The sequence below is a fragment of the Arachis hypogaea genome, chromosome 4 (assembly GCF_003086295.3).
Source record: "Arachis hypogaea cultivar Tifrunner chromosome 4, arahy.Tifrunner.gnm2.J5K5, whole genome shotgun sequence".
In the NCBI taxonomy this organism is placed as follows: Eukaryota; Viridiplantae; Streptophyta; class Magnoliopsida; order Fabales; family Fabaceae; genus Arachis; species Arachis hypogaea.
The window spans coordinates 68,053,988-68,066,246 of NC_092039.1; the positions used below are offsets into that span (position 1 = coordinate 68,053,988).

The following is a 12,259-nucleotide window of genomic DNA, read 5'->3' on the forward strand; positions in this document are numbered from 1 at the left end:
CAACCTAACAAATGCATCAAAGCTTTGCCATAATCACAAGATAATGCATCATTCATTGCATTAAGAAATTCTTGAATCAATTTCATGAAAATTCTTATAATTCACAATGTTTGAATGAATTAAGACATGCATACATTACTCATCCAAATGCTTGCTTATTTCCTAAGAAAGTGCAAGAAACCAAGTAAAAACTAATGAAAATGGCTTGTGAAACTAGCCAAAAATGCCTAGGCATCAGTATGGTGTCATTATTTTTTGTTTTGTTTATTTCTTTTAATAGCAATTGAATGCAAAAGCTAAATTAGTATTTGACTTACTTTATTCATGTAAACTTGAAAATAGTTACTAAACTAATAGACGATAGTAGATAAAATTTAAATTCCAATAAACTATTTAAAGTGTTGATACACAAACTAAAGATCAGATAAATCACATAATACAATCTGAATAATATATAATACACAAACATTGATGAAGTACATAATACAATCTGTATAATACAAAAAACAAGTAAAGTAGATCATCGGTGCTGGTCATCCAGGTAATGCAAGTGATGCCTAGTGCCACATAATGGAGGATGTGTCTGCCGAGGGGGTCTACTAAGTCGTAGAGCTGGAGGAAGCTGTGCGTGTGGTGGGGGATCTTGTGAATGCGATGGTGGAGGTGGTGGAAGGGGTGGAGGATATGGGGACACATGAGTATCATAGTACTGCCATATATGGATATGGCTGTGTCTGGTAATAAGGCTATACAGGTGGATAAAGTGGTGCGGTAGCATCGGCTGGGATGTAATCATCAATGACCGTAGTTGACCGATCGGAGTGTCACATACTGAGCACCAGGGTGAACATCTGTGCCGTATGAGGTGATAGGCCCCGGTAACAAGTAAGGAACACATAGCGAGGTAGATGCAGGAGCAAATGAATGATGAAAACCCTGTCCGAGACTCTGCTCTCTGCCCGTGCAGAATTGCTCCACAATATACTGCATGGTTTGCTGGTCATTGGTATGAATCTGAAATGCCTCCTCAAACCAGATCTCCTCGACCATGGAGGCCTCATGACGACTACTCGATGCACCAAGTTCCATATAGCCTGGTAGGGTCGCAAAAAGATCATCCCGAACTGGCTCTGGTTGTGATCCAGTGGTGGTGATGGTGGTGGTGGTGGTGGTGGTGACTGGTGAGTCCTATTCGTGCGGCTAGTATGTCACCGTGCTCCTCCTGCCGGACATACTCTGCCTTCTTCTCAGACTCGACATCTAATCACTCCCTGTAAGGCCTGACCTACTCCCTCTGGGGCCTTGCAACTCCACTGTGGTCCTTAGCACCTCTCTCTCTCCTAGTCGGGCTCCAAGTGTTTGCTCGAACCTCCACAGCATGCTTACGATGAGTAGGGACATCCCAAGGAAGGTCAAGCACGTCCCTAGACAGACTAGCGGTAGGCTTTACGTCATCCGAAAGAGTAAAAAGTATGGGATCATCAAGCAGGTCCTGGCTGAACAGATGTCTAACGCAGCAAGCTTGCTAAAACCACTCCCAATACTCCAAAGTAGGACAGTAGTCAGTGAATGACTGAATAGAGATCCTATGGCCTTCCTCAAACCGAGCCCTCCATCTATCATATCACTGCTGGTGACGAGTGGGCCACCACACATCCTCGTCCCATTCTGTGGTGGTCATAAACCGGTTGACATTGACTGAGTCTCTAGGCACCGGCTGCTTGCCACCGAACTGGCATTTCACTCGGTCATCATAGTGAAACTCAATAATGTTGAAGCAGATAAGGGAAACAACACTCATCCATGTCCCCCACTTTGTCTCCTTTCTCAACCAGTCTGGACTAATGGCCTGCAGGGTTAGATCGTGGTATGGCATCAATAGGAACTACAAAATAAAGTGTTATATAACATCAAGTTCAGTTCATTACATAGGAGAACTAATCGTTTAGAGACAACTAAGTAAAACACTTTCACGTACCTCATCCAATTGTACCTGATCCAACGAAAGACACCATCGGAGGACTCGCTAGTCAAACTGGTCCCTACTATACTAGGTCATACCTATCAACCTGTGGACATATGCAACAATAACAATCTCTCAATTTATGCAAAAAACTTTTGAATTATATACATAGAAAGTACAATAACTATATATGAAAATAGTTACCTCACGACCAACAAAAATGTTAGAATCTGTCTCTCGGGTAGACACTACTAAGAAAATCTATGGTAGATCTTTGAGACCAGTAGAGTAATACATCCAGTAATGTCGGTGATAGATCGATGTTCTGAAGAGCATAAGGAGTGGTACGTCCAGGCAAGCATAGCGGATTCCAAGATAGATTACGACACCTTTTGAAGTCCTCTAACAAAAACAGCCACCAGATATGAACCTGATTATTTGATTTGTCTATCATCAAGCAACCCCCGATCAACAATAAGATGTAACACCTCGTGTATTGTCGAAGGGTGGTTGCATCTGTAGTAGCTGGCATATAATGTACTCGATCCCTCAGCCACGTTAGCTTGATGGAGAATGACTCCTTCCACTGCGCCCCCTATTGTTGAGCATGAGGAGACCTGACACTGAGGAGTTCCTCTACCCACTCCCAAGTCGGGTACTGGTACCATGTGTGGAAATCACGTAAGCACCCACCCACTAGCTCTCTGTGAGTGCATAACCCGACGTGGTATGCAATGTCATGCAGGATGATGGTGCACTCACCCCAAAACAGGTGAAAAGTGTGGGTCTCTGGATAACAACGCTTCACAATTGTAGTAATTGGGGAGTTGTCAAAGACAATGTCCCTAAGTTACACCGTGTCACCAAACCTAACCTCCTTCAAGTAAGGGAGAATAGCGTCGGGTAGTGCAAGAGTGTGGGTTACTCGTCTAGGGAGTAGTAGGCGAGGCTTCTGTTAAAAAGTAAAACATTTTAATAACAAATCTATTTTAATTATAAAGATTTTTATTTCGAAATAAATAGATAAAAATAATAATAAACAATTATTTCATTTCAGAATAATTAACTTTAAAAAGTCAACTATTTAAAAATTTTATCTAACATCATTGCAACAAATATCTAATAAAACAAGTTATCTAACATATTCAAAATTAAAATTAAAAATACAAAATTTGATTAAAAAAATAAAAAAATATCATTTACTAAATAACAACATTAAAATGAAAGTCGATCGCTCTCGTAATTTGCCAAATCAAATTCAAACGAATGGTATAATCATCTCATGCATCTGTGCACACCATAATATCCGAATATCTTAAAAATATCCAAAAAAATGTTCGATAAAAAAAAATGAAGGTTAAGGGATATCTGCAAATAAAATATTTATCTAAATAAAATAAATCCCTTAGACGATGCACTATGCATATAAGTAAGAGATATAAATAGAAATATGTTGACCGTTTCTTTGCCTCCAAAATTCATAACGATAACTCCCAACCAACCTTTTCTGCTTCCCTTAATTTCCTCTCTTCCACTTTTTTACCTCGAAACCTCGAAGCAGAAAAACATCTTTAAAGAATTTAAAAAAATAATGTAAAATTAAGTATATTATAAACGATAATCACTTCCATTCACTGGTTTGGCACTCTAATTATCCACCGCTACTTCCTAGAGCCGCCGACGACCACCATGGAACGCAAGAAAACGCTGACGATGAATTGGGCCGGCCTCAGCGACGACAACGAGGACGAGCACTTCTTCGAGATCACTAACCGCCTCAACACGATTTGTCACCGTGACTTGGCTTCTTCCTCCGACGACGATGAGGAATTCGAAGACCCCCGCACATCGTTCTCCGCAACCATGTCTACCACACAATATCGAACATTCTCACGAATGTTTACAAGAACAGCCTCCATTCAACCCACCCCCAATTACGACATTTGGATGGCTGCACCAGGATCCATCACAGAAAGACGAAGAAGATTACTTGGAAGCATGGGATTGGATGAAAACAAAGTCTCATTAAAGGTCACCAGTTTCGCTCTTGATCGTGCTGTCACCAAGAAGCTCGATAAAATGAATAAGAAGGCTCCTATCCCTATTCCTGTTCCGCCTCGTTCTACAACAAGGGCCCCACGTTTGTTAGAAGAAGTGGCTGTTGGTTCCTCTCCTTCCCTTCCTTCCATTTCAGAAGAGCAAGAAACGAAGCATGCCCCTGTTTTGTTCTGCTTGGTGCGATCACGTTCCGAAGGGGATATTGAGATGATTTCCATGGCGAAAGCAAGGAAAGAGGAGTTCATTGGGAAGGTTTCGAAGCAGCGATTAACAAGAACCTCGTCGGAGATAGTAATGCCTCGTGCTAAGATGGTCCCCGCCGCAATGGTCCTGAAGGATCCTGCGGAGGTGAAGGCAAGGGTGGCCAATCATAACCGGAAGTCTTCGACGGCGGCGGGGGCAGGAGTGGGGGCTTTCTTTCTGATAAAGAATTTGGATACCGGGAAGGAATTTATTGTGAAGGAATATAGCGAAGACGGAATGTGGAATAAACTAAGTGATTTGCAGACGGGGAAGCAGTTAACGATGGATGAGTTTGAGAAAACTGTGGGGCATTCGAAAATTGTCAAGGAAATGATGAAGCGAGCCAAGGTGGGGAAGAAGGAAGGTATAGGAAAGATATTATCATCGAGTTCGATTTCAAAAAGTTTGAAATTAAGCAAGAAAAAGGGAGCTTCGTTCATAAAGAATGTGAAAGGTGCTGCAAGTAAAAGTTTTGGCGGGGAGAAGGAACTTAAAGAAGCTGGAGGAATTCTATCACAACCAGTGTCGGCAGAATCGAAAGCAACACAACAAGGGAAGAATGATTGGGTGAAAGTGCGACAAATTGGAAAGTCAGAGAAGGAGCTTTCGGCATTACATTTGTGTCAAGAGTTTCAAGCACATGAAGGAGGGATTTCGATCATAAAGTTTAGTTTGGATGGAAGGTTTTTGGCAAGCGGCGGAGAAGATAAAGTAATTCATGTGTGGGAAGTACAAGAATGCGGTCTTACGCCGTCTATACCAGGGCAAACAGAGGCTCCACCAGACAAGAAGAAAAGAGGGAAAGGGAGCTCAATTCCAGATTGGGTACAAGTCCCTGAGTTTGTTTTTAACCTTTCGGAGAAGCCATATTGCTCTTTTAACGGTCATTTGGATGAAGTCTTGGATTTGTCTTGGTCCAAATCTCAAGTGAGTTTTCTAACCTCTTTCTTCTTTTTCTTTTTTTTTTTTTTTTTTTTTTTTAAAGAAAGAGCTTAACACACCAAAATAGAGTAAACATACCAAACAAACAAGACAAAAAGAAAATAACAATTTCTATGCTATTCCGATGTTATTTTCCACATAACAATGGGAATTAGTCACGGCTCCACTTCCTGAAAATTCTATACAGTCTGCCACCTCTGTTGTTCTATGCTGGAATAATCTCATTTCTTCTCAACCAAATATTTCATATAACAAACTACTTTTTGCGCATTTCTTTCCTCGTAGGCATAGAGCTCTCCAACACTTAACTGTTTCTATCAACTAAAATATTACATTTTCCAGAGTTGGGGAAATAGTGATACACATCTAATAAACGGTTTTAATCTAACGAAACAGAAAAGTCAATCACTTTTTTTATTGTTGAACTCTGCCCACAGTTACTTCTATCCTCTTCGATGGACAAAACAGTGAGATTATGGGACCTAGAAACTAAAGCATGCTTGAAGTTCTTTGCACACAACGACTACGGTAAGAATACTTCTTAACTTTTGTTAATCAATTTAATAATGTCAATATTTTTTGCTTTAATTCTTATCGAATTGTGCGTGGCAGTAACTTGCATACAGTTCCATCCTATAGACGAAAATTATTATATTAGTGGCTGCCTTGATGCTAAGGTTAGAGTATGGAGCATCCCTGCACGTCAGGTTGTGGATTGGACAGACATCGAAGAAATGGTTACTGCAATTACTTACACCCCGGATGGCCATGTACGCTTATTTCTTAACCGGACTATGTTAGTTGTATATACAAAATTAGGTATTAAATTATTTATTTTTAAAATATATATTAAAAATAAATTAGTTAAACAATTTATATATTTATACACAAATATATGGTGGTTGATTTTTTATATAAATATAATACTTTTGTTTCTTGTATTATTTTTTCTTTTATGTTTTTATATATTGGCTAGAGTAAACTAATACTTCGTCTAATATATTCGATTTTCTATAAATTAATTTTTGAAGGAAAAAAGATTAACATCCTAACTCTTAAAAGATTAATTTCAATATAGTTTTTATTCCATCTTAGTGCATTTTGTTATCTAATTAAGTCATTGAAGCAATTAAGGTGTCATTTTTAGCTTTCTTTCAAAATCTATGTTGTCATGATTTTGATAAGATTTCATAATTATGCGTTTACCTTGGCAAATAATTTACATTCTCTTTGATCATTATTGTCATCTTTTATTATTGTAGGGTGCTATAGTTGGTACGATTAAAGGGGATTGCCGCACTTTCAAAGTACAAGGTGTTAATTTTTCTTCTTCTTGTCAATTATCAATTATTACTAATATTTCTATTTAATGTGGAATTTTTTTTATAAATTTTAAGTCTTATCATGTTATATTACTAGACGGTCTCACATTTCTTAATAAATTCTTGTTTCATTATGATTACCAGATCACCAGTTAAGTGACCCAGGGACAATTAACTTCACACAGAAGAAGAAATCTCAGATTAAAAAGATTACTGGTTTCCAAGTAAATCTTTGCTTCATGTGACTAAAATAGCAATTATGGTTTCTTTTTTTTTTTTTTTTGGATAATATTTTTTTTCCCTTCAAGAAAGCAAACTAACTTGCAGCTTATCATTATAATAGTTTGCCCCAAGGAACACATCAGAAATTCTTATTACTTCAGGCGATTCTAGGATAAGAATAGTGGACGGTTCAAAAGTCCTTCACAAGTTCAGAGGTGATATTTTGGATTGTCTTTTTCTTCTATTTAAAACACTGTGATTTAAATACTAAAAAATCGAAATCAATCTCCATATTTCTTTAATAGTTAATTTATCTCTGATTTATGTAACTCAAAATAGAAAACATTAAAGTCTTTATTTCTGAAACAATGAAACTTATGATAAAATATAGAATAAATATATTTTTGGTCTATGATCATTTGTTCGAAAGATAAAGTTTTTTTTTAATTTAAAAATTTCTAATCAATTTCTAATCATTTAAGTAATTAATCTAAACAATTCTTGTTATTGATTTAAGTGACTCTAACACCATAGTAAGTTACTCTTTGGAGGAGTACTTAAACTAATTATTTGAATAATTAGAAATTGATTATGAACTTTTGAATTGTAGAAATTTTTTTTTAAATTTGGTACAAATAGTCAAAGACCTTTATTCTAAAATATATGATCTGTCTTCTAAAAAAGGTTGAGAGACTAATTCGGTAATTTTTTCTTAATTTCCTATTAACCAATAGAAAGTGCAACTAATAAATATTGTTAAAAGCAGGTTTTCGAAATGGAAATAGCCAAATTGCAGCTTCATTTAGTCCAAATGGAAGATACATAATCAGTGCAAGTGAGGATTCTCAAGTATTTGTTTGGAAATATGAAGAGCCTCGTAATGCAAACGCTGCAAAAGCTAAGACTATAACCGTGACCCAATCTTATGAACAGTTCCAATGTAAAGATGTAACAGTAGCAATACCATGGCCTTGTACAATTAAGAGTGATCCATCACAAGCGCCAGTGATTAACAACGCAAAAAAGAACACAAAACGCGGCGGGGATGATAATAAGAAAGCGTTGCCTCCTCTTCCAAAGAAAAACAATAACCACGGAAATAACGGAACTGATGGTAACGTAGCCTCGGCCGCACCGGATCACGACTCTTCAGCATATTCAAACGCAGAATCAGGCGTTGGAGATTCATCTAATAAAGTTGAGGCCACAGTAGAAGGTGATGGCACTTCTCAAGAAGAAGGTGAGGCAGTTTCTAGGGATAATTCAGGATTAGGTGATTCAGTTGCATCAAGTTCTGCACCAAATAGTCATGGCGATTCATCTGCTACAACTGCTGCTACTGCATCTTCAAATTTTTTGTTAAGTGATGTTAGCAACAATAACCCAGCTACAATGAATCCTTCAGCATGGGGCTTGGTGATTGTGACAGCTGGCTTTGAAGGTGAAATACGGTGTTACCAAAACTTTGGGTTGCCAAAAAAATTGGGGCTTCAAGCCAATCTTTTCGGAGGCCCTACATAACATATTTTGTCACCCGAAGAGTTGCCCTTTTCATTTTGTTTTGATGAATGTAATTATTATTATTATTATTATTTTCTATTAGATTAACATATTTTGTCACGACAAGAGTTGCCTTTTCCATATATCTTCCTCTAGTTAGTACGTAGTAGTGTACTAGTGTGGTAGGGTATGAGCAACAAAAGACAAATACCAAAAATACAAATGACGTTGATATGGAAGAAACATTACAAATAGTGAATTTTCTTCTTTTCCATTTCTTTCTTTCTTTTATTTTGCTTTTTAAAAAAAATGGCATAAACTTGTTTCAATTATGTAATGGTGTAGTTATTAAATTCGGACTTACCTAATTGAACGATTCAATTGAAAAATTGATATAATAGTGTTATATTTATAAGTATTTTTAGTAACTACTAATCAAGTTAGTTTAAATTTAACAAAAATTACTTATATAATATGTGCATATATTTTTGTCGTATTCTTTTTCTTGTTGCTATAACATAAAAATTTTTGTTAATATTAATAGAGAATGAAAATATTTGTACATAATACAAAAATTTTTACACATAATACAAAAATATATTAATATAGTATAAAAAATTTTTGCTACACAATTAAAAAATTACCTCTACATCTGTTTGGTTTTTTTGCTCTTTTCTATATTAATTTTTTTATATAATAATTTTGCAATAATGCTAGAAAACTAGGTTCCAGCCAAATACTCTTGGGCCGGGATCCAAAACCCACTTCACTTCAGCCGAATCCCAAAATTCACCCTGTCCAAAGCCCTACCATTTCCTTTCACTGTTTTACCGCATCAGATTTTGAAACCATTCACGGCTGCCCCAGAATAGTAGGATCATCGGACAAACCTTGTCTCTGACTTCATTTGACGCCACGCCTCAGCCCACCGCACCTCTGCCCAACGTACCAGAATGGCGTGATTCTCCTGTCCCCTTGTAGCTTCTCCAATCTCGGTCGCGGTGACGGACTCCCACCCAGGTTTGTCGAACGAATAGGTTCTGCTCACGGAGGCCGCGCCGCTGCTACTACATGCCGGTGTTGGCAGCGCCGTTGAAGCCTCCTGGTGCAGCTCTGCTGAATGCCATTGGACAGCCACTTCTCCAGCCTGGAAACCTCCCTTCATCTCACTGATTGGTAAGTATTTAGATGTTGCTTCTGATTTACTCTTCAGGTTTTTGAAAGAGGATTTGGACATGGTGTTGTTATAGTGTTTTCGGTGATTTTTTAGGGATTGGAGGTATCTGTTGTGTTGTATGTTATGTTGGATACTTCAGGTACTAGTACTGGTAGTAGTATGAGATATTCGTAAAATTTGATGAATCACTGGTCGTTTTGATAAATATCAACTGAATATTTCATTCGTGGGTTCTGTGTGCTTTGATTGATTGCTCTTGGATACCCTAGCTGATGTTCTTCCTTGTAGTTTGGCAGTTTCGCAAAAGGGTAAGTTAGTGATAAGTAAGTATGTTTTTTTTCCTAATTGAACTTGGGTTTAAACTTGATTATGTGAAATTCTAGCATAAAAAAATTGATTTTTTGGGACAGATTTATTGGAGGTTTAATAACATCTATTGGAGTTTTAACTGTATAGTTCTTTTATTATAGATTGGGGTTTTTGCGTTTTTTTTATATCATAGGTTGGATGATTTTTCGTTTATGCAACATGTATCTTCCTTTCAAAAAGTTTATACTCATGTTCTTTTGTTTGGATAGCTGAATTCTGTTTACAAATGCTAAGTTGTAGTATGTTTGTAAATTGCTATAACTAGAGATTGGATGTTGCTGAATTTAGAGAGCGAATGATGTTGTTATCAAGAGTTGGATTTTACGGAATTGCATATGATTAGAGATTTTTTATATCATGATGTACCAAGTTAGATTCTGCATGTTACAGGTTCTGTCTGAATTGTTCGATTCTACATTGACATATTCCCCTGTTTTCTTTTTTATATGTGGTTTGGGAATTAGGAAAAAAATTAGTTTAAATTTGCTTGAATTGAAGTTAGGTTTGAGTGTAGTTATTTAAACATGTTGCAAGGGTGAAATTTTTCCTAATTTGTTAGATGTTTCATATCAACTAAAACGGATGTTCATTTTAATTAATAGGTGGATGGTTCTTTTCAAATTAAATTGGATGTTGCATTTTATCGTGAATAAATGGAATTTATTTGATTCTGCATGCTGTGTGTTTATGTTTTGATGTTATTTTACAAGGCTCCATTGTAAAAGGATCATTGGTTATGCAACTGTCATACTATCCATAACTGGATATTACAGGCAGGGAGCATGGTAAATCAGTCACATACAACAAGTTCCGCTACACCGATCCAGAATACTAATGAATGATGATGAAGTAGCAAGTGGTTCTTTTATTTTGAACTTGATAGATTCATTACAAAAATAGTATCTCAAAATCAAAGAAAATGCAAAAATTTACCCTTATGTATGGACTTCCTATATTGTTGTATATGATGACTTTGGTTTATAGACTGCATATAGATGGAGAAAGCTTCTAAAAACTGAGGACGGAGTAAGGAATCTTCAAGAGAAACTACGAAAGCTTGTTGAAGCTGAAGAATCTGATCCTTCTACTTTTAAGAATCTCCTAATTTGTCTCTTTTTTTTTGGTTTTTTTTGAGCTTGTGCATGTTGGTTTTGAGTTTCAATTATTATATCTCTATTTATATATTTGAACAATTGTAGACTAGATGCATATTTTTTAGTGTTAAAGTCAAACCAATGGAAGTGATTGTATTTTTCATTGAGTTCAAGAGGAAAGATGAAGAATAATTACAAATTTTTTTCCTTCTTTTGTGATACTTATATTCACTATCAATTGAATCATCTTTAGTAAAGAATAAATATAAGTAACTTCTGTTAGGCACTTAATTATTTTTGCAAAAATATAAGTGGATGTTACTTCTGTCAAGTATCAAGATGTATAAAAGTCATGTGAATGAAAAACAAAAAAAGAAATATCCTACAAAAGTAACTATAAATTTGTCATCATGCTACGATGCAATGAAAGGAATCATAATATTCATTCAATTTATCTATACAATTTGCAACACTATAAATACAGGAATTCAACATTGACCAAAATTAATACAAGAAAAATCATCCATTTAGTATAAAAAAAACATCTATTTGTTTAAAAGAAACATGTGATGTTATTCAATTAACTTTTTGCATAAACATTTAAGTTACCTACAAGAAGAAAGATCCTAAGTAGAATTAAAATAAATACATCCAATTTTTAAAGTATTGTAAAAATTCACAGCTATAAGTCAAGAAAAATTTCAAAATTTATCAAAAGTGTCTCGATCGGTAACATCATCACATGTGTTAAAAGATATTGGTTTGACAAGTGATCAAAGTTTTTATTCTTCATTGATCATTGTAGTATCCGCCCAATTTGATGCACTTTTCTTGCAAGGAATGCTTGGGATATTTATGTAGAAATTCACCTAAAAAAAATTTACATCGAAAAACATCAATATACAATAAAAAAAAACGTTCAACTAAGAGTAAACAAAAACATCCACAATTCTATACTAATTACACTAAGAAAATGTGCATAAATGTATGCAATTGCAGCAGTTCCTCCATTAATTCAAAAGAAAGTCAATTAAACCACTTCAAATGAATTCAACAGCATATTCCATCAATTCAATCAGTAAACTCAGAATAGGTCCAAACACTTTCAGGTGCAATTTTTCAAAAACAAAAAAAAAATCGTCAGTAAACTCAGAATATTTTCAATTTTTCAACAAAAGCGTCAGCAATTTTCAACATAATCACAAAACTTACCCAATAGTTTCAGCAACATATTCACGAAATTGGGAAGTAAAACAGTGAATTTTCACCCAATCAAACAATTTTCACACAATCTCAACCGCCAATTCTCCATTAATTCAGCACAAAAGAGCAAATCATGAATACAATTAATTCTAGCAGCAGTTATACC

At 35.8% G+C, this 12,259-nt stretch overlaps 2 protein-coding genes and 1 non-coding gene across 3 annotated transcripts; all 3 read left to right on the forward strand.

Moving 5' to 3' along the window:
• Nucleotides 1–3,523: 3,523 nt before the first annotated feature.
• Nucleotides 3,524–5,751, forward strand: LOC140173106 (uncharacterized). The gene is made up of 2 exons (XM_072234425.1): nt 3,524–5,191; nt 5,644–5,751. Exons 1-2 carry the CDS (start codon nt 3,653–3,655, stop codon nt 5,749–5,751), a joined length of 1,647 nt encoding a protein of 548 aa, XP_072090526.1. The 5' UTR covers nt 3,524–3,652.
• A 714-nt stretch (nt 5,752–6,465) lies between these two features.
• LOC112796809 (uncharacterized) lies at nt 6,466–7,052 on the forward strand. The gene is made up of 3 exons (XR_011880751.1): nt 6,466–6,520; nt 6,673–6,752; nt 6,872–7,052. It is a non-coding gene; the product is annotated as an uncharacterized protein (transcript).
• A 361-nt stretch (nt 7,053–7,413) lies between these two features.
• On the forward strand, nt 7,414–8,504 carry LOC140184134 (uncharacterized). The gene is made up of 2 exons (XM_072234426.1): nt 7,414–7,420; nt 7,517–8,504. Exons 1-2 carry the CDS (start codon nt 7,414–7,416, stop codon nt 8,269–8,271), a joined length of 762 nt encoding a protein of 253 aa, XP_072090527.1. The 3' UTR covers nt 8,272–8,504.
• Nucleotides 8,505–12,259: the final 3,755 nt, after the last annotated feature.

Coding starts and splice junctions, on each gene's coding strand:
- LOC140173106 (XM_072234425.1), top strand. CDS start 3,653: ATGGAACGCAAGAAAACGCTGACGATGAATTGGGCCGGCCTCAGCGAC. Junction 5,192..5,643: donor TGTCTTGGTCCAAATCTCAA/GTGAGTTTTCTA, acceptor CTCTGCCCACAG/TTACTTCTATCCTCTTCGAT.